We start from the raw sequence: 25,962 nt of genomic DNA, 5'->3' as shown, positions 1-25,962 counted from the left end.
TCCTTCACTGATCCATCAGAGGGCACGCATCAAAAAAGACCCAGACAGAGTGTAGCCCACTTTCTGAATTTAAAAAGCAAACTGTTTAGCCGGGTAGAAATTTATTATGAAAATCATGCAACTACAATTTCAAGTACTTAATCCAAAATCCAAGCACTTTCCAAACCTTGAAAACATTAAAATTCTGGTGTTTCTAAGGATTTCCAGCACCTGTGAGAACTCTGTTTCACCATGCACATCGTCACGTACCACTTTGGTAGACATCGCCCAACCCTAGCTCACTTCTAGCACTTTGAATTAACTTTGCATATTTTACGTGAAAGGTAAACATTCCTTTCTTTTAAGTTTGAGATCATTCTCACTGCCTGCACCTGCGCTGAAGAAAATAAACAGACTGCACAGGTGTGACTGTCAGTGCCAGTCAAGTATCTTTTGTGTTGAGCCTGGGATCCAAGCTTTAGGGTGAAATCACACCTGCAGCTCTCATTCTTCAGTCTGAACCACAGACCAAACTCACATTTTTGTGCTGAAGCGAGCTTAGTTCATTGCGTCCAATTACGAGCAAACCTGGGCTTGAAAATAAAAGTCACATGGACTCGCTGCACCTTATTGACTCAACATTTCTAGTAATCCATCATCCTGTGAGGCTGAGGAGTTTGGCAGCTATCACAGCAAATGCTTCTAACTAATTAAATATGTTTGACTTGTCTGTGCCTTTTCTGTAATTCTGCTGCTCATACCGAGTCGAGAAAAAACATGAAAAACAGCTGAATATGAGCGTCAGTCCAGACTGTGGTTTGTTCTGGGGTAATGTTGTTATGCTAGGCTTTCCAAGCATGAAGAACAGCAGGCTATCACATGCCAAAACTGGTCTCCTTATTCCCATAAACCCTTGCATTTTGGGGTCATTCCTTGTAGCTGGCCTGAAGTACATTTTCATTTTGAAAAAAAAAAAAAAAAAAAAACCACACTGCGGTTTTCTTGGAGGACGACTCTGACTCACATTTTCTGGCATCCCGGACCAGTTATTTGGCACACGCATATGTTTGGATGGTATTGTTCTCACCTGCCCAAAACTAAATTCTCAAAACGTGTCAGTGAATCTGCTTCTCACACACACACACATGCACGCAAACACACACATACAAACAAACACCACTTTTCTCACCAGCTCCTGCTCCAGCTGACCTGTTCCCAGATACAACGAGGCCATCACCACTCGCCGCTTTGCAGTCTTGATACGAGCCTGGAGACAGAGGGAAGAAAAAAAACAGAAAACAAATAAACACAAAAGGGAATTCATGTGAGCCGGGGTGTGGGTGTAAGGAATCTGGTCAGATACTAAGAAATGATAAACTGTAAACGGAGGGCACATTTCCTGCCAGTCACACGCACACACGCTCAGTCAGCAAGGAAAAAAACAAAAACCAAAGCAACAACTCAAATGTTTCCCGAAAGTGAGAAAAAAAATGATTTTTTGATTAATGACAGCTATTTTTCATCAAAGGCTGTTTCAACAGAGGTAGAAGATGGATTCTTTCCTAGGGGGAGTTTCGGTGTCCCTCTCTTTCTGCCACAAAGCTTGAAAAATGACATTCCAAAAAAAAACAGTAGAAACAAAGTCCTGTTTACTCTGGATAATTTACAGAACACAGTCAACAGGTTTCATAAGAACTATCTGTTTCAATAGAAAGTTGTTCCAATGAAAACTGTTTCCAGGGAAGTCTGTGAATTGTCAGAGGTAACCAGAATATTATTTCTAGCAGGGCTGCAAAGATTTTAATTATTGAAAAATATCATTTGGTCTATAAAATGACAGAATAATTTAAAAAGTCACAATTCATACTCCCTGGTTTGTCCAGAATCCAAATATATTAGTGTGCAATGATAAAACAATGGAAAATAGCAGCAAACCCACACAGCCAAAAAACTGGAAGCAGATTTTCACTGCAAACTTATTGTTTAAGAGCTAGTTTCTAGAAAGACATGCTATTAATCTAAACCTGATTTTGCAAACCTGTGAACACCACAAACTCCACAAATGCCATCCACCTCCATCGTATTACAGTGAGAGCAGCACAAGAGGAGAGGAGCACAAAAATCCTCAAAATTAAACGTTTAGTTTTTCCCTGACGGCAACAAAATCTGGGGGTTTGTCGCATTTATTAAATATTTAATCCTGTTTTTTGTTGTTGCAGTTTTAAAACCTCATGTTAAAGTAAATGAAAAAAGAAAAATGCAGCCAATTTAAAGTAAAAGTAGCAATACTACGTTTTTTATAATACTAAGTTTTAATGTAACTATTCTACCTTAAAATAACAGTGTCAACAACATTTTGATGCTACACTGACTTGTAATGGGATGAACTGTGACTGTCAGTCACCCTGCATGCTTGTAACTTTGGCGTGCCAGTCAGGAGAAGTGCGAAATGCTTTATGGCACAAAGTCACATATCATCAACTATGTGATGATATGTGACTTTGTGACTTTGAGCTCAGAAACTATTAGACTCGTGCAGGCTGATAGTGATTGCCATACAGTCTGTGTAAAACCAAAACGATACAGGATAGTGTGCGGATAATTGCAGCGCTGCAGTGCATGTGTGAAGGGGTTCATGTCTTGTGTTGTTGCATTTGTTTGATGTTGCATGCACGTATATAGTTGTTCATATTTACGACATCTAAAACTGGGAGATGGCAAATCACAAAAATACCAGACTTTAGATGTTGTTGTTTCAAGTAAAAGGCATTACAATATACTTAAAGTAACAAGAGTAATCATACTCATGATGTAGAATGGCCCATACATATGTAATATATCAGCATTAACATAATTATTGATGCATTCATGTTTAAGCATGAATATTGCAGCTGATAAAGGCAGAAATAATTTTAATTACTTATTATACTGCCTGGAATTTTAACCTATAATAATACATCTTATTTTATTTGTTGATTATATTTTGACTTACCAATCTAAATCTGCAAAATAACTTCAGTTAATATTTGTGTCCAAAATGTAGTGGAGTAAAAGTATGAAGTGGAATGGAAATACTCATGTAAAGTACAAGTACTTACAAGTACATTACTTCAGTAAAAGTGCCAAGTTACTTCACCACTTGTTAAAACCTATTACAAGAAGAAAATTAACCGTGAAATCATTTTGCTTCAGGCGCAACAGATGCTTTGGTGTCATGATGATGTACTATGTATAATCACCAAACAGCTTGGTGACAATTAGAGACGCCAAAACACAGCGTATGTGTGCCAAAAGTGATCTATAAATAAAATTAAACAACGCCATTTAGTGCCAGTGCTCAGTGTTATGGGGAAGTGCCATTAAAAAAAACATGTTTTCTGTAAAACACACCCATTCACACCCCTGTCACATGATTTTACTAAAAGTTAAGCAACACTTCCTCTCTAACTCAATGGCGCATCAGCATGCTCACAATGGAACACCAAGGAGCCCATTTATTATATGTATTAAAACTCTTAAAACTAAATGCTGGTTTTGTGTGACGCTCACGTGTGGCCGCACCAACAACAGCAGCAGCTCAACTGCTCGCAAATTCCTGTTTCTTTGTTGGTGGAGCAGCTGAACGGGCTGAAGTTAGAGGAAACATAAAAGGATTCCAATGTGGTGACACACAGCAGGTGTGGGATTACGTAGAGAAACAAAATATAAAAACTCCAGTTTGTAACTCTACCAGGGATTTGATTCAAACTGTAAATTTTCTCCTCTCTTTACTGAAACATTCACAACCTTTATGCAGCCCTTCTACTCACCATCTGTCTGAAACTACTGCTGAACAGCTAATCAAAATTTATTGAAATTGCAATATGGTCTATGGCAATTTTCAAATCGCAAGAAGCGCAATAGTCGTTAAATGTAAAATGTGTATCAAACTACCATTTTAAATTAAATATCGTGCAGCAGAAATGTCTTACACATCATATTCTTAAGAAAACTTCTTTGCTTTGCGACTCGCTGTCATCCAGCGGCACAGTACACACCCACTCAGCCAGGGCCGAGTGCTCTGAGCTGGGTGAGAAATTGCCTGCCAATGCATTGTGTAGTAATTCAATAATAAAAGTAAACGAATGAGTATTTTTAATGTAGTCATTTCCCAAAGGCTAATAACGAGACAGAAGTAATTAAGTAATCATGCAGTGGTTTAAACAGTCATTATGTAGTAATGATCAGTGGGTAAACATCCCAAAACTCCACTCATTACTACTGAAATTACTACACAAGTCACGACCAGTCTGCTGTGCATCTCAATAGCAACGAAGCAGTGGAGCTGGTATGTTGTGTGTAGATGTTGTATTGTAGTGATGCAGCGGACTCTCGCAGACTGCAGCACAAACTAGCAGTAGCAACAAGTAAAGACACCTGTCAATTAGGGCTGAATGAGATCCTTACAAAACAAAGATGCTCTCTTAAGTCTGTAGAATATGATGTGTAGGTCAGAATGTGTCTGCAACACAACTATATTCAATTTAAAAATGGTATTTTGACACATATTTGGTCTATAAAAAATGTTGCACCTCCAATGATATGAATGAAAATGAAAATTGCAGTAGAACATATTGCCATTTCAATCAAATTTCAATTAATTATTCTGCCCTACTGTCCATCAAAACTCTGTAAATCTATGCGAGTTGAGCAGCTGCAGGACATCGGAGGGAAAGTAAGAATATATGAAACTCCTTTTTAACTGAAAAAGCCCTTTCTGAGACATAGAGAGCAGATGACCATATAAAGAAATCCCTATGTGTCAACATCAAGTCACCAAAAGCAGAAAAAAACTGTTGAAACTGAGCAGTCTGAAATCTGAGCGTTTAGAGCAGAGATTACTTGTAGAGAAATTTACCTCATTATCTGACACTTTTGTTTAATATGAACATCCAACATTGTAACATATATATGAGAGAGAGTAAGGAAAAGCATATTAAGTCCCCTTTAAGTTTTCCAGTAGATGGTACACTGTACTGAGAAAAGACTGGTTGTAACGTAGATATGTAGAGAAGATAAGTCAGTTTAGAGCTGAACAATTAACTCCTGTCAACGGCAGTGTGAGACTCTGCCAACTCAGGTGTTGCAGAGTAAACAATGAAACTCTGCAGGGAAAATTCTTCTTAAACTACGTCAAGCACTTTCTCTGCTTCATTTGTTATCTGTCATAATATAGTAAGATGGGACCAGTGAAAAGTCTACATTAATCCTTGTTTTGTTTTTGACTTCAATCGTTTTGGTGCAGCTGAAGATTTATTTCCACAGTGGCACCGACCTTCATGGCCTGGTAGAACTGGTCAGGTGAGGTGAGAATGTGGATGTGGGTGCCCGGCACCCTGAAGGCGGGTACGTGCTCTGCCATCCATCTGAAGTGGGTGCAGAGGCCGTCTGTGCCCTGAGCTCCGGCCGACCCGGTGGGCCTGGAGACGCGTCGGGGGGCCGGGTCGGCTTCAGCCAGGAGGGGAGCGAGCAGCAGCACCGAGGACCTGGAGGAAACAGGGCGATTCTGTGTTGGTTCGGATGAAAATTTAGCATCAGTTTTTAAGAAATTCACAGTGTATCTGCAGTTCATAACATTTTCAGTCTCGTTCTCGTGCTCCACAGGTGCAAGTGAGCAGCAGCCAAAACAGTGACTTCACATCGACGAGATTAAACGTGATGACCGGCATCACATTACATGAGGGAAGTGTTGTAGGGGAGCTAAAGAGAGACGAGACACTCTAGTGTGCACATAAACATCATAACTACAACTATTATTTTTATTACCATTTAATCTGCTGATTATTTCCTTTATCTCCAATCAACAGCCTGAAACCCAAAGACTCTTCATTTACAGTCATAAATGACAAAGAAAAGCAGAATCCTGTACATAGAGAACAGTGCATAGGCTGGTGTTGACACCTGAGAAGTCAGGGTGGGTCTCAAGATATGTTGTAATCTGTTCACACTTTGTCAATAAAAAGTGATTAATGCACATAAAGCGCTTCACGCCAATTATTCTCTTATAAACAATGTATTTGATCAAACAGATTTGTTCCCTCCCAAACAGATGTTTTCACTATTTCTGTGTTTATTTCATCCCTTTGAATGTCTGCATGGAAACCCAGCTGAAAGTGTGGGTTGACTTACAGATTTTCACTCATGAGAAGTGTCAGGCCTCTACAGTAACAAATGAGACACATGTTTATGAATGCTTCTTATGAATGCTTCCCGTTTCCGTTACGCCACTTTTCACAGGAAAACGTTAATAAGTGTTTCTTAGGGATCCTATTTTTGTGCTGCCAACAGACTCTCAAATTTCAGACGTCAGAGCTTCCCAACAGCATTGGAACGCCCCACAATACCACATATCGCATAACACTCAACATGATGGGGAAGCTCTGCAGTCACCTGATGAAGATTGGTTGATATTTTTAACTGCATTCAAACCTGGGATGTTCCTTACAACTAATTTGTTTGTCAATTAAATGTAATTTATTTAGATTAGTCTAAAAGTAAGCAAACACTCAGAAAACATTCAAAATTCAATGCAAAGTCTATAAAATGACAGAAAATAGCAAATAATGTTTGTTTTATATGATCATAAACAATAAAAGCAGGAAATCTCCATATCAGAGAGGCTGAAAAAAAAAGAAAATTTTCTGCCATTTTGCATGAAAATTTACTTTAAGAATTAAACTGTTATCAAAATAGTTTAATAATCTAAGTCTTTTTTACTACTTGCCTGGTCATGCATTTACTAGCATGACATGGCATTTTACTTGTCCCAAGCAATCGGACAGTCCGTCTTGTTGAGCCCTGAAACGGCGCTGAGATGTGTGGCTCTGTGCGTTTCAAACATTTCATATTATCATACAAAACATGCACCAGTACATACAACCCTATTCTCATTTTCTCTCTTTTTCCCACTTTCCATGTTGTTGGTTTACATCCAACATCTGCATGGGGAGGAGGAGCTGCTGCCTGCCGGTGGCTGCACAACATCTTAACGTAACTGCTGTTTTACATCAATAAAATGTTAATTATTAGATTAACCAACTAGACTTTATGATTCCGACTAGTGATGGTAGCAACGTTTAACTGCAAGGTCGCTTAATGGCATGCATCTCTAAATCAAACTGGAGTACAGATCATTTTTATCATCTATGAATCGTTTTGCCAATAAAACATCAGAATTATGGGTGTCACCGTCCTCAAAATCCACAAACAGATATGGCACAACTTGATTTTTATTTTGCACTGATGGTAATGCCATTGTTAGACTATCAAGTTTGTTTTTTTGATTTGCAAAGCTCAAAAGAACATTTGTTTCACTGAAACTAAACTGAAAGCTCATTTCAATCAATTTTCCATTTAAGATATTCAGTTCACTACAAATGTTACGCATTTAAGAGCTTAACTAATGACTGAAAAGAATAATTTTCTGTTGATCAACTAATTTATTCACTGCTGCATTTAATCTTAAAAAGCCCACGGGAAGATTTAACAGTGTGTGTCTTTGTCAGTGTCCTTAAATTCACCCCAACACCACAGCCCCCTTTGGTCTCTGCCACACAATCTCACAATCTGGTCTGACAACGCAGCCACATTAAATAAGGACAGGGTGGAGCGCTGACCTCAGACATGACTGTGACCCTCGCAGGCTGATCGTCAGAACTCATTCTAAGAATTCCTTTATATTCATTACAGAACACACACACGCACGCACACACATTCACTTGGTTTTACGTTTTGGTTTGGACGTGAGCCGCAAAAACCCATCTACAACAAGTTGGAGGAAACAAAAGTCACATTAAAAACAGAAAACACAGCTTGAGGCGCCTTTCCAAAGCCACTGTGCTGAGCTAGAGGTTCTGCAGCAAACACACAGAGGGGATTTCCCTCTATCGTAAACAGAGATTATCCTCAAAGAGTAATACAATAAAAACAACTGTAGCATGAAAGAGAACCTCCTTGTGTCTGCAGAGATTATCCTGAATTACCTCTTGTCTTTTACAGCGGTGCAAATTACAAACCTTATCTAAATTAGCATGGCCATCTCCATAACACACTTATATAATGTGACCTCTCAGCTGACCTAAAAGGCTTTACAATTTTCTGGAACTGGTTAAGATTTATAGGAAGTGTGACCGGAGATAAGAAATATTCTTAGAAATGATGAGACCCACTGTTCCAACTTATCATTAAGTGACCAATATAAAGTGAACTATCTCCTAAAGCTTTAAGAAAAAGCAGACATGGTCATTCCCAGGAAAGATCAAGATAGAGGGAAGGAGCTCTTCATATTGTAAAATGGTCTTTGTAGTTTTCATTTAAATAAAGATTATTTCAGAAAGGTTGCGCACTGCAAAGAACAGTGAATTGTTGAATTTAACCATCTTATATTTAATGAGGTTAGAGGCTAATTTAATAATGCAAAGTTCAAGCTAGTAGCTGCAATGAATAGAGAAGTTGTTTACTCTGGTATGTGTCTGCACCACATCCCTCTTGATATAAAGCATGTGACAGGAAAAAAAATACTCCGTCTGTCTTTCAAATTTCCCCAACCGGGAATTTGTTTGATCTTACTGCATCCTTAATAGAGTTATATCCTCATTCTTCACAACAGTTCCAGATTCTCTAAGCAAACTGGAAAAGCTGGTCTTTATCTTCTTTTATAAAATCCCAATTACAAAAAAAGTTGTGTAAAACACACATAAAAACAGAATGTAATGATTTGCAAATAATTTATGAATTGTATTCAATTGAATACAGCACAAAGACAAGATATTTAATGATCAAGCTATTAATTTTATTGTTTTTTGTAAATATACACTCATTCTGAATTTGACGCCTGCAACATGTTTCAAATAAGTTGTGAGAAGGGCAACAGAAAGTTGGGAAACTTATGTAATGCTAAAAAAAAAAAACACCTGTTTAGAACATTGATAACAACTGATAACAGGTGACAGGATCATGACTGGGTAATAAAGAGGTATCTTCAAAAGGCTCGGTCATTCACAAGAAAGGATGCAGTGAGGTTCACTACTTTGTGAAAAACTGCGTGGGCAAATAGTCCAACAGTTTAAGAATGTTTCTATTTAGGGATTTCACTGTCTACAATCCATGTTATCATTAACAGATTCAGAGAATACAAATAACTCTTTATGCGTAAGGGGCAAGGCCAGAAATCAACATTAAATGCCTGTGAGCTTTGAGCACTCAGGTGGCACTGAGGGTCATATTATCCATATTATCAACAACATCCAGAAATGCAGAATAATTCTCTGGGCCAGAGCTCATCTGAGATGGACACTGTGCTGTGGTCTGATGAGTCCACGACAGATTGTTTTCAGAAATCATGGATGTGGAGGAACAGGGGTGCCAAATGCATAATGGGTAACATTAATGCTGAAAGGCACATACAGGTTTTGGAGCAACATGTGCTTCCACCCGTCCGTCTTTTTTCAGAGATGTCTCTGCTTATTTCAGTGAGACACATTCTGCACGTGTTACAACAGCGTGACTTTTTAGTAAAAGAATTCAGATACTAGACTGAACAGTCTGCAGTCCCGACCTGTCTGCCACTGAAAATGAGTGGAGGAAGAAATGCATACTTTCGGCCATATACTGAACCATACTACGATATTAGTGATTTGACAAAGTCTTGATCATAACAGTGATGCTAATATCATATCCCACGTGTCCTAGCTTTCCCTTGTACTATTTTTGACTCATGAAGAAAGCAGGTTTTAACGCTGGAGGATGAGTCAAGACACTTACAGTATGAGAAAGATGAGATAAGACAGACATGAAGATAAGAGATTATTGTTTCAGACAAGATTCCTATACTGTTTCCTTTTCGTAAACAGAGTCTTGATCCAGGAACTGCACCTCACAATAACTCCAACAAAAAGCCTGCAGTCAACCCTTCAGCGTTATCTTATAATTATCATATTTTACTCTGGTGATTAAAACTGTATCTTTAATTCTTAGGCGACCCTTTAGGGGCATGTTACAGTAAAAAAAGCACTGGTGTAAATAATAAAATTAACATTGGCTTAAATCTTCGCTGCTTTAGTCTCAGAGTCCTGTTGTAATGCTTGTTGTCACACTCTTAACGGTTCACTGAGGCACTTGAATGGAACAACACCATCATCAAAGGAATAGTTCAGATTATTAGTGGGTTACATGAGGTACACATCCACGGTCACTGTATTACCTACAATACATGGTGGTATAATCTCCAACATGTATTTCATTATTTTTTCCTCATTTTTTTGCTGTGCTCGGGACTTTTCACCAACCCAAAACATCTTGACATCTTGATGTGTTTATGAACGGCTAAGATAAATTCTACTGACTCTACCTTTAAAAACAAATTACTCAAACCAATTAATTGTTTATCAAAACGGTTGGTGATTAATTTAATAATTATCAACTAATCAGTTAACTGATTAATCGTTGTGGCTCACTGCTATATTTAGAATAATTTCAGGGCTTTATCTTGCCATCGGGCAGCTTTTCCTGAGGGGAAAATACCATTAGTCAAATCTCACTCTCTCCAACAGAAATTTAATCTTACTGAACACAGAAGTTGCTGGTCTACCGCTGTCTCTATTAATTTTGTTTCTGGTGGTGTAAAAGATTAGGTTGGATTCACTGAATTCACACAATAATACAAACAAAACTAACTGATCGAGGCAGCACAAGACAAGAAACTCTCTATGTTCTGCAAGATAAAAATCAATGTTTTTGCCAACGGAATCTGCTGGCTTTCAGGAAAATGATATTTGACTTATATAACAATGGTTGTGAAAGTGAATGGTTGAAATGGTGAAAATGGTGAAAATATTCTAAATGTAGAGGACTTATCTATGGGTAATGCATTGACAATTGAGACTACCTCATACAATCCACTTTTTTAAAAAAAAAAAAAATATCTGAACTAACCCTTTAAAATTATTAGGTGCTAGATGCTTCTGCTATGAAAAATCAAACTGTTAACTGTAACCATGGAGGACAACAGGTGTTTTAGACTCAGTAGTCAAACCACCTGCTAATGTGAACAGGGCCCCAGCGGTACCTCTGATTTGCCCCCAGGTGTGTTTATTCGTTACATCACCTGTGTGACTGACTATTGACTGGATGGAAAAGTTGCAAACTTATGAAGCTTATGACGAGACGGCAGTTAACAGAGAGTGTCTGACAGGTTTCAGGTTTCAGACATGGTTAAAGTGACAGTTGCATAACAAACGTCAAGAAGAACACCATGTACAGACCTTCAGTAATGAAAACCTCTTCTTTCCCTGAAGGTTAGCTACTGTTTGCTAGGCTGAAAGCCACAAGAGGTGCTAAAACTCATGATAACTTACTTTAACCTCTACTGTAACCATGTCAGTTTCCCCAAAAAATAACGCGTTAAAACGTCGTGAGCTGGCTTCTCGTAGATTTCATCAAAACAAGACCAAGATTAGGTCAAACGTCTCATTAGCAGTAACAACATTAGCCTGGCATCTTTAACTCTTGCTTCATGATGGAGGAGAGGGTGAAGACCGGACTGCGACAGGAAAAAACGCGGTTTTATCGTCGTGTGTGTGTCTCCGTGGTTGGACCGTGTCTCTTACCCTCCTCTTCTGTCCCGTGCACGGAAGAGTCGGTCGGATATTCGGGTAAAAACCCCGGTGATGGCCGGTGTGTACACGGAGTACACCAGCCTCCTCCAGGACATGGGAGCCGCCATTGCTGCAGCACAGAGGCTTTGAATAAACTTTATTGACACAACCCTGAGTCACAGACACACTCTGTACTGTTAGTGTAGTCTGTGATAGAAAGTGATAGCTTGGACCGCACTGAGAAACGAACTGATTATACACTCAGCAACAAATTAAAAGATGAATCATAAAATTAGCATATTACTTGTTGTCTATATTTGTTTAAGATCTTTTAGATTTTAGTTTTTAAATGCCTGTAAATGACCTCTAGTGGTCATCCGGCAAACTACCCTGCAACTTCAGTTTTGAGGTTTTGTGGTCTTATTAGTGACATTTACCGTTATGTTAAATTTTTATAAAAAATATTTCAAGAAATGTTTCAAAAAACAGTTGAAAAGTAAACGTAAAAAATTCAAATAAATTAAAACAAATAAAAACCTCTAAGCTGCTGCACCTGCTGTGACCTCAGCCCATTATACATGTAAAACAAACTTTTAAAAAAGTTTAGAAAAACCAAATAAAAATAACTAAATAATAAACAAAAAAGTGAAAACCTTAAGTTAACCTGGAAAATGGTGCACAACTCACCAGAGGCACACAGCATAGAAGAGTGAGCACCAATGAAATACATTCATAATAACACTTGTTTGATCTTTGCCCTCCATAATACTTTTGGAAGGTGTGAGTTAAAAAAGTAAATAAAAGAAAGAAATACATTTTTTAAAAGACATTCTATTTAGAATAAAAACATTTAAAACAAATGGAAATAGATAAGGAATAAATAGATAAAATAAATAAATAAATAAATTAGTACACAGCTCTTCAGAGGCACACAGAGTGAACACCAGCCCTGACTGATGTATATGTACCTTCTACATGCATTTCTGATAATACTCTCAGGTCCTCTATAATACCTGTTGTAGGTGTGACCTCAGCTCTCACCGCAGCTATCTTTTTTTTTTTTTTTCAGTCAAGCAGCACAGAGCTTGTAGTGTATTCAGGTGTGTGATCCAGCCATCAGGTGACTTCACACTCTCAGTCCTCCTGAGCACATGAGGACTTAAACCTGCTACACCCAGGTGATGCTCGCTATTATGCAGTAAGGACAATACTCAAAGGATGGTAATAATAGAAGCGTGGGATGAGCATTAATTACTGGTATTAATGGTGTTATTATAGTCTTATGCTCCTATTATAGTTACAATTGTTATTTATAATTTGCAGAAAATAAGAGTTACTATTTTTTTCCTCTCTCTTTCTCTTTGATACTTTTTTCAATCATTGCTAGTGATGAAAGGTAATGAGTAGAAAGTAAAAGTCTGAGGTACTTGTACTTTACTTGAGTATTTCCTTTTGCTGCTCCTTAATACTTTCACTCAACTTCACCTCAAAGATGAATATTGTAGTTTTACTGCAACAGAGTTACTGTAATACTGTCTGTGACAGCTAAAGTTACTCTCCGTTTTAAAATGGGCAAATAAAATGCATTGTATTGAATATTAAACATTATATGAAGTACTTAATAATGATTCAACCAGGCAATTATAAGTACTTCATCAAAGTTTGTCCAATATAACTTTAAAAAGCTGCTCACACATGCGCTTACTAATAAAACAATGCAGTATATGATAATATGATACTGCCAGAGCCCGTTCTTCATAATACTTTTACTTTTGATACTTCTGGTGCATTTTTCCAATAATACACACATGCTTTCAGTTATGTAAGATTTTTAATGCATGACTTTTTCTGGTAAAGGAGTATTTAAGGTCAGGCTTAGCGGCAGTGCAGCAGAGCTGGTTGTTGCTCAAGAGCACTTACAGTAAGTCAGATGCTTCCTGGCACAACACGAGGGCCTGAGGGACATTATCTTTAAACATTAGCCAGTTGTAGTAGGTAAAATATTATGCATCTGTCAGGTTGTGAAGAAAGGGGGAAGAAAATCAAAGAGCTATACTTGTGAAGCCTGATCTCTTAAGGTAAGGCTTAATTTATTTATTACTCCTCAGTGGGAGTAATTAACTGTTACAGCAGCACAAGAGAGACAACAGGAAACTGATTAACTATTTAAATGAAATAACTAATTAAAGAATATGGTATTCAAAAGCTATATACAGTACATTATTGCAGTGGTTAGCAACATACTGTGTGCTTAAGTACAATTTTGAAGTACTTGTGCACTATTTTATTGTACTTTATGCTTTTACTCCGCTGCACTTCAGAGGGAACTATTGTACTTTTTACTCCACAATATGTATTTGATATATATATAAAAAAAAACATGATCAACTTAGAAAACATGATGTAACACCACAGAATATAAAGCATCTAAAATTACTATAGTAACACTTTGACCAGCAAAAACATGCAAGTGCTGGTTATATATTAATATAACACTCATGAAGCCAAATGCACCTTTAACTTGTGACACAAATGTGCATTTTACTTGTATTAGGACTACTTACATATAATTTTGAATGCAGGAATTTTATTAGTAACTTGTACATTATGGTACTGCTAGTTTTACTTCAATAAAGGATCAGATCATTGAGATTATTAGAAATTTTAACCTGGAATATTTGTGTGTAAAAATAATGGGTCCAGATGTGACTATAGTAGCATATAATATTTTTTTTGCTATAGACTGTATAGATGTATTAATGGGATGAATGAATTAATGAACAATATTAGTTGCCTAATATTGGCCTATCACAGCTGTATCATTCTATATCGGCATATATGTTGTCCAAAATGCTATAGACTGCAATGCAGATGTTTTTATTTGTTATCTTTATAGGCAGAATTTTAGGTATATTTGATCCTTTATCTTAATTCTGGTTTAATATGCACACATGCCCTATTTGTGTGTGTGTGTGTGTGTGTGTGTGTGTTTTAATTCATAGTCATTTATAATTATTTAAAAGACTGACAGAAGTTATTGATTAACTGTAAAATATCCTTCCTCTATTACATCTGTATATATTCTATATCCTGTATATTATATTCTGTGCCAAGAATAACAGCCGATATCTCAACATCTGAATTGCTTTTTACTTCCTTATTATTATTTTTAATCTTTATTTGTATTGGCATGTGCCCCAGATTTCCAGCACCGGTTGAGCCCCTGTAAGCAGTAACCGGATCTTGTCAAATAGTGAGCACACATGGATGTATGTGTCATAACTTGTTAATAATTGTACACTACTGCTTCTTGAAGTGTTTAAAACCTAATTAATAACCTAATTATAAAGCATTCAGGTTATAAATAATTTATAAGGATAGTATTATTGTAAAGTGCTTCCAGAAATAATGTGACAAAAATGTATACAAATAAAAATACGTAAACAATAGATGCCTTATTCTACAGTATATGATAGCAGTATATAAATATAGAAAAGAAATGCATGGAGAAAAAAAGTATCTGTCCATAAAGACTAAATTATTAATATGATAATAACGTAACAGATTATAATTTCGTATCGTGCAACATGTGTAGCTTTTAACTGTTTCACCTTGTCAAGAAGGGAACCCACCAGTACCAGGAAACAGCCCGCCAAAGGTCACAATGATTATTTATTGGCGATCTGCCAAGAGAGAGCGCGAGCCCGTGCGTCTGTTCTTTACGTGCGTGCGTGTGAGCGAGCGCGCGTGTGTTTCCAGTAAGGGGGCTCTGAGCGGAGGGGGCGGAGCCTTACGAACATCGGCTTTACTCACTGGAAACAACCTCCAGTAACCTTCCACACACGGACGGGATCTCTCCGGCACCACATTCCTCCGCTCAGGAAAGAAACACACACACACACACACACACTTTCTGGATACTTTCTTTGGATTTTAATGCCTGAGTTAATAATTCATCTAGCACTACTCTCGGGTAGTTTGCATAGCTTTTGCTTTGGCGACGAGCGGCTGCGGTGCTGGGCTGAACATATCCGCAAGGTAAGTTAATAAAGACAGAAAAGACGTCCAAAGCGGTTCGTTAGACATCATTAAAGTAGACGAAATGACAGAAAAGACGTGGGTTTTAGTGCAGATCAAAGGACAGCAGTTGTTATTAATGCTTGGGCTCTTGGTGCAGTGCTGCCGAGCGGGATGCAAGTGTAATTTTTGGGTTGTTTTTTGGACCGACTTCTACAGCGGCTCACTGGCTAGAAGGTAACCCCAGACTTGCGAAAAATCTCGCGATAGCGATCATTTCAAACCAAATTATTATCTTTCTCAAACCGCAACCAAGTGTTGTTTGTCCTTGAACCCATCGAAATATTAACCACAGTGTTAAAAAAAATAATTTGTACAGTCTGTACAGTGAAGAAACAACGCGTACAAATCTCGCGAGGGTTTGGCGAATCAAGGGTTCCATTCTGGATTCGACCCCCAGTATTGGTTCTGAACCGTTATGGCGCCTCTCCTGCTTCACCCGTCCGGTGAAGCCGACTTTAAAGGCATAAAATGCAGCATCTTCCTAAAGCAAAAAAGTATAGACTTATATGAAAATAATCCCTTTAAATTCCCACGGACGACCCACTAGAAGTGCGTGTGGTGGCTGTATCTGTTGCAAGTATTTGCTTATTTTCTTATTTTTTTTGCTGTGTTCGGGACGCTTTACCTACTCAAAACGTCTGTATTGGACGTCCTGAGAATGAGACTCAACAATCTACTATCTCCTTGGTGCGTTTAGGGACAGCTCGGACGTATCGCACTGATTCTCGCTTTAATTCTCCAAGCCTGCAGGGGATCAGAGATAACCAGACCAGACGGACACCTTCTTAGTCACAGTGAAACCGGAGAATGGGGCCTCTGTGTGTCTGTATCACTAGCCGAGCAGGGAATACGGAGTTATTTAGTGAAAGCGAGGGGGAGAAAAGCGCGCCGGCCGGACTCTTTCACAGTGACCCCGTTTCTGAAATCCCTTGTTGCGGTACGCCCGATCGAAGACAATTGAAAGCAATCAGGATCCAGTTGCCGTCTGGCTGCACGGTGCAGCAGCGAGTACGCGAGGATTCATTTAAACTAAATATAACCTGCTGCCTGCTCGCTGCTCAGTCTCGCCTTATGCATTTGTCACAGTCGCCATAACTGCATTTTATGGGGGTAAACCGAGAGCACCAGTGTGGCAAAGTGGTCATTTATTTATGTCCCTGTTTATGAATGACTAAGTTTGTTGCCTCAGTGTTTGTAGCCTGCTTCTGCATGTGTGCATCACTATATATATAGATGCTTAATCTGCAGAGGTAGCAGCAATTCACACAAGTTATAACATTCAAGTCTCAAGCAAGTCCCAAATGAATCAAGCAGGTTCAGTCCCTGCTCTAAAGCAAGCAAGTCCAGTCACATCATACGAAATTCTGATGATTTACCCCAGGTTCCACGATTAAAGGGACAGTTCACCTCCAAATCAAAAACACATATTTTTTCTCTTTCCTGTAGTACTGTTCATCCATCTTGATTGCTTTGATGTGAGTTGCAGAGTTTTGGAGATATTGGCCTCTGTAATATAATGGAACTAGATGGCACTCAGCTTGTGTTGCTCAAGGCACCAAAAAACACATTCGAAATACTCAGCAGCAACGCCTCTTTCCAGAAATCATGATAATTAACACAATAATAAGATGATAATTGCGGTGAGCAGTTTAATTTAGGACTAGAGTCTACCAGAATTACTTTCTGTCTTTTATAAAGAAAGTCTTGAGTAACTGTGTAACATGTTTTTTTTTAAAAATCTACGTTCCATTTAGTTCCATTACATTAGCGAGAAGGCAGGCATTAGAGGCTGACATTTTGTCGTGAATCCCATGGGACACCGGATTATTGCGGGATGGAGGCCAATTTCCCTTTTCATCATGGGACTAAGATGGGCCAGGAAAAAAACTCAACGGGAGTGGATGGGAGCGGGAATAATAATAACAATAGGTCAAAACGTGAGTAATGTCATGTTTTCATTATGGATTGATGGGAACAGGATGGGACGGGACTCATTTTTCCGGGATTGGGATGGAACAAGACTTTTTTTTTTCTTTTTTACTCTGTCACGGGATTGGGACGGGACTGGAGTAAAAATCCACTCCCGCGTAAGCCTCTAGCAGACATCTCTACCACCGATGTCTCCAAAACTTGACAGTTCTCACCAGAACAATCTAGACGGATAAATACCGCTACAGGTAAGAGGAAACATGTGAATTTTTGGTTTGAGGGTGAACTGTCCCTTTAAATCAGTTTAAAGACAGTCGTCGTGAAAAGTTGAAGTTTCTTTTGAACATTAACAAAAGTTTTTGCTGCCTGCTTACACCTTAAATATCTTACTAATATTTTACACTTTGTGGCATCAATAACAAGCCTCCAAAACGAACAACTATTGATTATTACCATAGCGAGACTTGCAAAAAGATTACGATTCATAATTGCAACTTACGACTGCTGGTTACTTCTCCTTATGAACAAAACAAGCCAATGAGCTATCTAAAAAAACACATTCACATACCTTTCTTTGTGGGTTTTGTGGTGACGGATGAAGCTGGATGTTGTGGTGGCTGTTCCACTGTTCTTTTCTTACTACCGTCATCGGCATAATAATTGAATCAAAATTTTATGATCTTTGGACTAGTCCTCTCCATGACAGCATCCTTGTGTGTTGGCCTCTGTATGCATTGCACCAGAAATCACTCGATCGTGTTTTAAAAAAAAAAAAAACTCAGAGCTACTACAAAGAAGTTTTACCTGGGTATGAAACTCAATTTAATACTGATGCTTCTGTATGACCTACTTAAATTAATGAGACCATCCGCGTGAAGCTGTTTCTGTATAGTTATTCTTAATGCCTGTCTCTGGGTTGGATTCTCTGTGAAAGTAGATGAAACAAGCTTGAGCTTACATTTTCCCAGACAAAGTTACAGTAAGACTTTTCACACTATTTAAGAGTGTTACGCCTAACTCACACTCACATTGTTAACCCAGGGTTAGGCTATACGATTCACACTGTACTGCTGCTAATTATATGTCCGCTGTTACATTAACTAATGTGAACACAAATGTTCTATGACTACTCATTTGATCCTTTAGTCCCATTTCACACCAGCAGCTTTTAGCCCTGAGTTTAGTCAATTTTCAGGCGATAACTCCACAAACTCTGGGCTAACTCTGCTCTGGAGCAGGGCCAGTTGGAGTTAGCCTACTTTGGATTGTGCCAGTGTGAAAGCTCTCTTATCCTGGGGCTAAGTGCAGTGTGAAAAGCCCCAGAGAGTAGTAGGCTAGCCAATTCAAAAGAAACAGGAGGAGATTTTTCTTAAGTTAATTAAATTTTTCTGCTTTATTTTGGGGATACGGCAGTGGGAACACTACCACTTTTGTCCACAGGGGCCTCCAAAATCAACACAGCAAAGTCTAAGTCAAGTCGTAATCATAAATGCCAAGTCAAATCAAGTCATGTATCTTGAGTCCATTGCCTCTGCTAATCTGTGCTCCATCCGTCCTTCTCTCCAGCTGTGTTTAGGTGCTCTCTCCCAGCCCCTCTCTGGATGCATCAGACTCCTCTGCCCCGGGGCCCTGGACCCGGTGTGTGACCCCTCCACCCTCACCCCTTTCCCCCTCTCTTTCCTCTCCCTCTGGCCCAAACTCCTTCCCCCCTGTCCACCTCGACGCTCCTGTCCTGGGCCCCCTGCCTCTCGACCAGCGGGCAGAGGCAGGGGGCCATGGCGCCATGGTAACCTTCAGCGGACGCAACCCCCTCGCCATGAGCAGCGTGACCCCTCCAGAGGGCAGGGGTCAGGGGTCGAACTTTACCCCTCATCACTACAAGCCCTTCAGCTCGCATGCACACTACCAGCAGGTCAGTCACACCTGAGACTGTAGGGGAAAAAAAGAGTTTAGTAGATATAGGGGTGTCAGAATTTCAATATTAAATCAGAAGACTGTACCAAAATAGGACTGGGCAAAATATCAATATGAAATGTGACTACATATTATCTCTATCTTATATTGGATATCATTGTATTGTGATATGACATAAGGGTTGACTTTTCCTTATTTTAAAGGCTACATTACAGTGAAATTATGTCATTTCTGAACTTATCAGACTTATATCGATAGAGGCATTTTGTCAAAATATCAATGTCATATGGAATAAATGCTAAATAATAGCTGAAGTAAAATCAAAGAAGAATTTGAAAACGTGTCAGGGCATAAAACCATTGATCTGTTGACCTTAACAAATCAAGAATTTATAGTCAGTCGCATACTAAAATAGTTTAAATTGAAAAATCTAATCAAATCTGGACCTTGAAATCAAAAATCAAATGAAATTGTGGATTTTGAGAATTGTGACATCCCTACTTAGGGAAGAAACGATTATCTGCTTCACGATAAAGCAGCAATAAAATGCAATAAAACTCCTGATGGTTAACATCACTGTTACACATTTCATGATAACTGTGATTACTACACTTTGAACAACTTTCTGTAACTACTGTCCAGTGTCGACCAAAGTCTGCCTGATGCAGGCGCACCACAGGTTTGTTTTTTGTTAATGAAAACACTGACATCACAAAGGACCTGATGTCATTTCAAATAGTTGAGAGGATTTCCATGTAAAACTTCAAAAAGTTAAATGATTTCTGTGTGTATACATACTTTTTGTTGAGCCGTGTTTTTGTTGTAGCCATGCAAACAACGTTCAAATACAGAGAAATCCATAATTTATTAAAGGTAACTCCCGTTGAGTTTTTTTCCTGGCCCATCTTAGGTTCCCTTTAGCTATTTGCTCGTTGCTATAACATCCAGGAAAAAACGGGATACGTCAGAGAGCAAGGAAGGAAGTCGGCACACATGACGGAATGCAACGTGAATAAAACTTAAATATTACCTCATCCATGAAAATGATTTCTGCCCGAATCATGTCAGATAGTTTATCATCAGCTACGGTGCTTGTTTAAAAGTGAAAATAACAACTCCCATGATCCCACGCTACTTTACAATGTCACCAAGCTGCGTCTTTTGTTATTGTTTTAATGTGAGATCCCGATGTGATAATTTTGGTCACTATAACTGTGATGTGACGCGTTCATACAGTTTCATCTGTAAAGTATATTACTGAAATCTTAACATTGATTATACACAATAATCTGATGTAATGTTTTTTGTTTTTTTGTTTTTTTTTTGCTATTTCAGGTGATGCGTGCATTGCGTAAGCTGCAGGAGAGTGGGTTTTACTGGGGGGCTGTGGGGGGCCGGGAGGCCAGCTCCATGCTGCGCTCTGAGCCGCCCGGCACCTTCCTGATCCGCGACTCTTCGGACCACCACCACTTCTTCACCCTCTCTGTCCAGACGGTTCGAGGAACCAAGAACCTGCGCATCCACAGCGAGGGAGGCGGCTTCTACTTACAGCCAGACCCCCAGAACACCCAGGAGCTGCCGCAGTTTGACTGCGTGCTGAAACTCATAGCGCACTATATGGGCAAAGGGCCGGATGCTGGACGGAGCAGAGACGGGGCGTGTGGGGGCAATTCAGGGGAGGCAGAAATGAAGGGACGCAACGTGTATCTGATCCACACCGGTGGAGAGAGGATTCCCTTGGAATTGCGGCGGCCCCTCCTGACGTCTCTGTCGTCCCTGCAGCACATGTGCAGGAGGACCCTGAACAACCGAGGCCTGGGAGGGTCAGAGCGGGCCGAGCAGCTCCCGCACACACTCAGAGACTTCTTGGAGGAGTACGACGCTCCGATATGACTGACAGGAACTGAAACGGTTCCACCACATGGACCAGGTGCCTGGAGGACGGGACAGACCAGTTCTCAGATACTGACCAGAGTTAGCCTTAGACGCCAACGTGAGGTCAGTTTTTCCCAGCTCTGTTTCAACACTGACGGACACCACCTACCTCCCGCCCCGCCGACCTGGGGCCCGGGATGAGGAGTGTGTTTTTAGGTAACCAACGATTACCTCGTCCGTCCTGCCTTGCAAAAACTGACCACTAAGTGTGAGTGGCAGCTGAAGCCAGAGGTCAAAGTTCAATGTTTCCTATGACTGACTCAGACGCAGAGCAGAGCCTCGTAGAAGATTAACCTGATTGGTAGATATTAACGATGACAGCGACGACACGATCAATACACCGTCAGTGATTCCTGTGGGTTTAATGTGCTTAAAAAAGAAAGTCTCTCCTTCGGCAGCCTGACATTTACAACACCGTGGATCACTGGACAGAAAGAAAGAAGGCAAAGAACTGAAAGGCTTAGAGGGGGCGAATGAAGGAGGAGTCACAGAAAAAAAGTCCAAGTGAGAGGCCCGATGCAGAGAACCTACACTATTTGTTTGTCTTAGTCTGTGTGTGTGTGTGTGTGTGTGTGTGTGTGTGTTTGTGTGTTGTGGTGGCGCACACATTTCCATTGCTGCTTCCCGCAAATGTTGCCTCATAGAGGGGAGTGGGGTGGTCATGCATACTTGCTCTGCACGCATACACACACACACACAGGTACAGACCCACATGTAGGCTTTGTTAGCGTGGGAACAAAAGAGGAAAAAAAAGCATTACAAAGCATCTTCTCCTTCTCCTGTTTGTTTCTCCGTTCTCCTCCATTACCCCCTCCCCTCCCCCTTTTTGTTTCGGAGTTGCATGTGCGCTTTGACAGAAGTGACAGAAAACAGGCTTCTGTTGCCGAGACAAAAGCTTGTTACGGAGACAAAAGCCTTGGCACAGGACCAAAAAAAACAGCAGAACTTATTTTTATCCAGACTGGCTGGAAAAATGTCAGCGACACTGTGAAGCTCCTTGGGGAATGACGACCACGATGATGTTAGGAGAGCTTCGGGGAGGGGGAGGGTGTGAGGTGAAGGAGGATTGAACGAAGGAGAAAGAGAAGAGCGGGAAATGGGATTAGGAAAAGGAAACTGAAGAGGACAGAGAACTGGGGAGGGGGGGAGGGAGGGAAGGAGGGAGGGGGTGGGCTAGGTTGAGGGGAGAAGGGGGAGGAGACATACTGGTATAGAGCTAAACAAAAACATTGACGTGATTGATGTCCCAGACTTAGAGGAAATGATTGAGCTCCACAGGACACAGCTCCTGTAAATATAAAGCCAGGTTTGCGAGGAAGTCTCATTCTGTCTTTTAGATCCTCTCACAGTGATTTCTTCTTTACATTATCATCTCAAACTTATTTCTTTTTGTGTTTGAGTGCCTGCTCTCTCCCTCCTGGTATTCATGAAGGAGATAAAGGAGGAGATGAACTGTTAATGTGGACGGTTTAATCCCTGTAACGTTAGAAAGGTTTCTCGCCTCGCCAACCATCCATTGTTACCTCTGAAGCCGGAATTTGTCTGTCTGAATGTCAAGGGAACACAAGACTTCCTTAAAGTGATTCTTAAAAAAGAAAAAAGCCTTTTGTAAAACAAAGTACAAGACTCGGATTTGATCAAAATTGTTTTTGTTTGACCAGTGCTCATACTTATTATTACCTGTGATCCATATTGGAGTGGTAGCCTTTTCACATCTCGACTGGGTTTCTGCAGGTTTCAGCAAGTTAAATTTTAAACACTTTTTAAGATGTAAAGATCTATTTCACGTCCGTACTGGAAAAAAAGCATGATAATCAATCCCGTATTAATTCATATCTTTTAAATAATCTCTTAGTTAAATCTGTCAGTCCAAATCATGTAGACATCTTGCCTTTTCCACACTTAAAGGTGGAGCATGAAGCTAGCTGGGTGTGCTCTGATAAACAGTTTAAATACAGACAGCATCATCTCATTTTGTCCATATTTGTTTTCTGAAAGCTTTCAGATATGGACAAAATGTATCAGTACCAGTTGTGGGATTCTGGTTTTAAAAATAAGAAAGTATTGGAAATTATGTTCATAGTTATTAGTTCTGAAAATTTCTCCGTCCACATGTTGCGATGTATTTAATGTCCCACAGACCACCTCCATCTACTGTGCTGCCTCTGCTTTTGCCTCTTTACATGCGAACGTAAAGAACGCATGTATAGGGCAGTGACGAACACATGGTTTGACACGGACACATCTATTTTCGTACATAAAACATGTACACAGGGTCTTACATCACCGTATTCTGTGTTCACTTCTTATTTTTCTGAAAGCTTACAGATATGGACGTACCTCCCGTAGTCGTGGGGGCAGAGTAGTCAATAGTTAAAGCGAGACATGACCACAGGACACACTGGACAATAAGTTTTAAAGATCCTTAAGTACTAGAAATGATGTTCGTCGTCAGTTAGTGACGCTGTCCTCGCTTTTGCCTCTCTCGAGAAATACATCCATGCCAACGTAAAGGAGGCATGGAAGTATTTGGGCTATTTTCGTATTTAAAGGGGGTGTAAATGAGCCTTTAGTGGTTAAGGCACATTTATGCTAAAGGAATGTTCACACCAAAGACTGTAACCAAAAAAAAAATATTTCTAAAATCAATCAGACTCAAGAGGATGGAGTCTGGACCGCAGCTCCATCCACTTGAATTAGAACAATTTTAGAGCTATATCTTTTATCGCTATAGTTAAAGTCTTTGATGTGGACGGCCCTTAAACTTTAGATGTCCACGCGGATACGGACAGAGCTGTCTGTCCGTTCATTTCATGTTCAGTGTAGCAGTTTAGCCAACAGCTCAAGTGACGCGCTAACACAGGACACGAGCAAGAAGTCTTGGGAATGACGTTTGTCGTCAGTCAGTGAAAAAAATTCTCTGTTCACATGTCGGACAGACCACGAATTCTACAACACTGCCTCTTTCTAAAGGGGTTCATTATTACAACTTGCTCCAGTGTCGCCATGTTGTGACTCTCTTTCTATGTCTTTTGGATAACTTTTGACTGAGCAGCGCCCTCTAGTGGATGTAATGCTTAACACCCGTGCCAATATGTGGGCAGTGAGAGTTACATCGTTTGAGACACATCTATTTTCATATGTAAAGGAACCATAAACGAGCCTTTAGTGCGTATTGGTTTTCTTATTACCTTTGCTTTGTTAAATACTTAATTCCAATTGGTCAACTGCAGCAGCAATTACAGGTGTGTTATTTGCTATGAAGAACAGGTGGTTGCTATGGACGCAGCTCTAATCATAGGCTCTGGAGGAGCAATAAAATCCCTTTTAAATCCATAAAATCATTGTAAACCTAACATTATTGATTTTGTTTTGTTGATGACCATGTAGTAAAAGGGGATAATGTACAGTGTGCAGGTCATTATTGCAAAATAAACGCCTTCAGGGTGATTCAAAACCCCTCCACTTTGCGTTGGTAAACACAATAATAACCAGCTCACTGTACAATATCCCTCAAATGTTGATTTAGTTTTGTAGTTGTTAGAGCATGATTAATACAAGTTTTTGTCAGATTTGAAAGACTTAAGTTAATGCAACTTTATAAAAATAATATTAACTTAATAATCCAATTATTTTTTAAGGCATGCCAAAAACTCATTGATGGATTTTAAGGCCTAAAATTCAGATTATTGGATTTAAGACCCTTTGAGGACCTGTGGAAACCTGCCTGAACATGTCGTGATCTCATGTGGCCACTTGAGACAAAGAGCACTGAAATCTACCATAGTTATAACAATTTTTTTTGTCAAATCTCAGTCTTATTTTCTCACATCAACAACACCAATTTTTTTTTTTTACATGTGTTGCACCAGTGGACCACACGTGTATTATATGTGAATCATTTGTCTTTTATAAAGACTCTCGCAAAAAGGCTGGCCACTAGTCTGGCAAAAATACAAGCTGTAATATCTGAAAATGACAAAGCATTACAAAAAATAAATGAAAAGGAACGTTGCACATATTTATATTTCTAAAATATTTCAATAATTTATATTAAAGAGCACTATTTTTACAAAAGTCAATGCATTTGCCCTGTGTGTTATTCACTGTGTCCTGTTTTTTTTGCTGTCAGTGTTACTTCACTGAGTCAATATTGACTGGATAAACTCTAACTTACCGTAACATATTGTAAGGCCGTCTGTATTCCAGCAATGCCTGGCCTCACAACCAGATTATTAACTGACAAATGGGATTTCCTATTCAAACAAAGCAGTGTTTATACAGTCGGCAGGCTTTTTAAAGAGCCGGACCAGGCCGGACGATGCACATTCATCACAGGGTTAAAATTACTGCAATCATCACTTCTTGTTTCCTCTGCCGGAGCATTGTGGGTAAATTCCACAGGCATCGCGGAACATATAGGAAGGGGCGTGGGCACAGTTTTTGTCAGATGTGCCCTGCAGATGTACACACAACACACAAAAACAAAGGG

At 39.5% G+C, this 25,962-nt stretch overlaps 2 protein-coding genes across 4 annotated transcripts in view; one reads left to right on the top strand and one right to left on the bottom strand.

Annotated features, from left to right (window-relative positions):
* Positions 1 to 11,782, bottom strand: part of pgs1 (phosphatidylglycerophosphate synthase 1) — a 37,022-nt gene extending 25,240 nt beyond the window's left edge. The window contains exons 1-3 of the mRNA XM_084741402.1: positions 11,625 to 11,782; positions 5,294 to 5,504; positions 1,169 to 1,246 (exon numbers count right to left, since the gene is read on the bottom strand). Coding sequence (XP_084597528.1) covers positions 1,169 to 1,246; positions 5,294 to 5,504; positions 11,625 to 11,740 — 405 coding nt within the window. The 5' untranslated portion in view covers positions 11,741 to 11,782. The remainder of the gene's footprint in view (positions 1 to 1,168; positions 1,247 to 5,293; positions 5,505 to 11,624) is intronic.
* Positions 11,783 to 13,566: 1,784 nt separating this feature from the next.
* On the top strand, positions 13,567 to 25,552 carry LOC146312217 (suppressor of cytokine signaling 3-like). Of its 3 annotated transcripts, none has more exons than XM_084740241.1 (3): positions 13,567 to 13,690; positions 19,188 to 19,533; positions 20,871 to 25,552. In XM_084740241.1, the coding sequence occupies exons 2-3, from the start codon at positions 19,405 to 19,407 to the stop codon at positions 21,426 to 21,428; spliced, it is 687 nt and encodes a 228-aa protein (XP_084596367.1). In that variant the 5' UTR covers positions 13,567 to 13,690; positions 19,188 to 19,404; the 3' UTR covers positions 21,429 to 25,552. The 3 variants fall into 3 exon arrangements, with proteins under 3 accessions (XP_084596367.1, XP_084596366.1, XP_084596368.1); XM_084740240.1 differs by lacking the exon at positions 13,567 to 13,690 and adding an exon at positions 15,427 to 15,650; XM_084740242.1 differs by lacking the exon at positions 13,567 to 13,690 and adding an exon at positions 17,421 to 17,869.
* The last annotated feature ends 410 nt before the right edge of the window (positions 25,553 to 25,962 follow it).

The sequence above is a fragment of the Lutjanus erythropterus genome, chromosome 17, assembly GCF_056507025.1.
Source record: "Lutjanus erythropterus isolate fLutEry1 chromosome 17, fLutEry1.hap2, whole genome shotgun sequence".
NCBI classification, from domain to species: domain Eukaryota; kingdom Metazoa; phylum Chordata; class Actinopteri; order Lutjaniformes; family Lutjanidae; genus Lutjanus; species Lutjanus erythropterus.
Note: the sequence above shows the minus strand (reverse complement) of the source record. Positions and strands in the feature narration are given on the sequence as shown.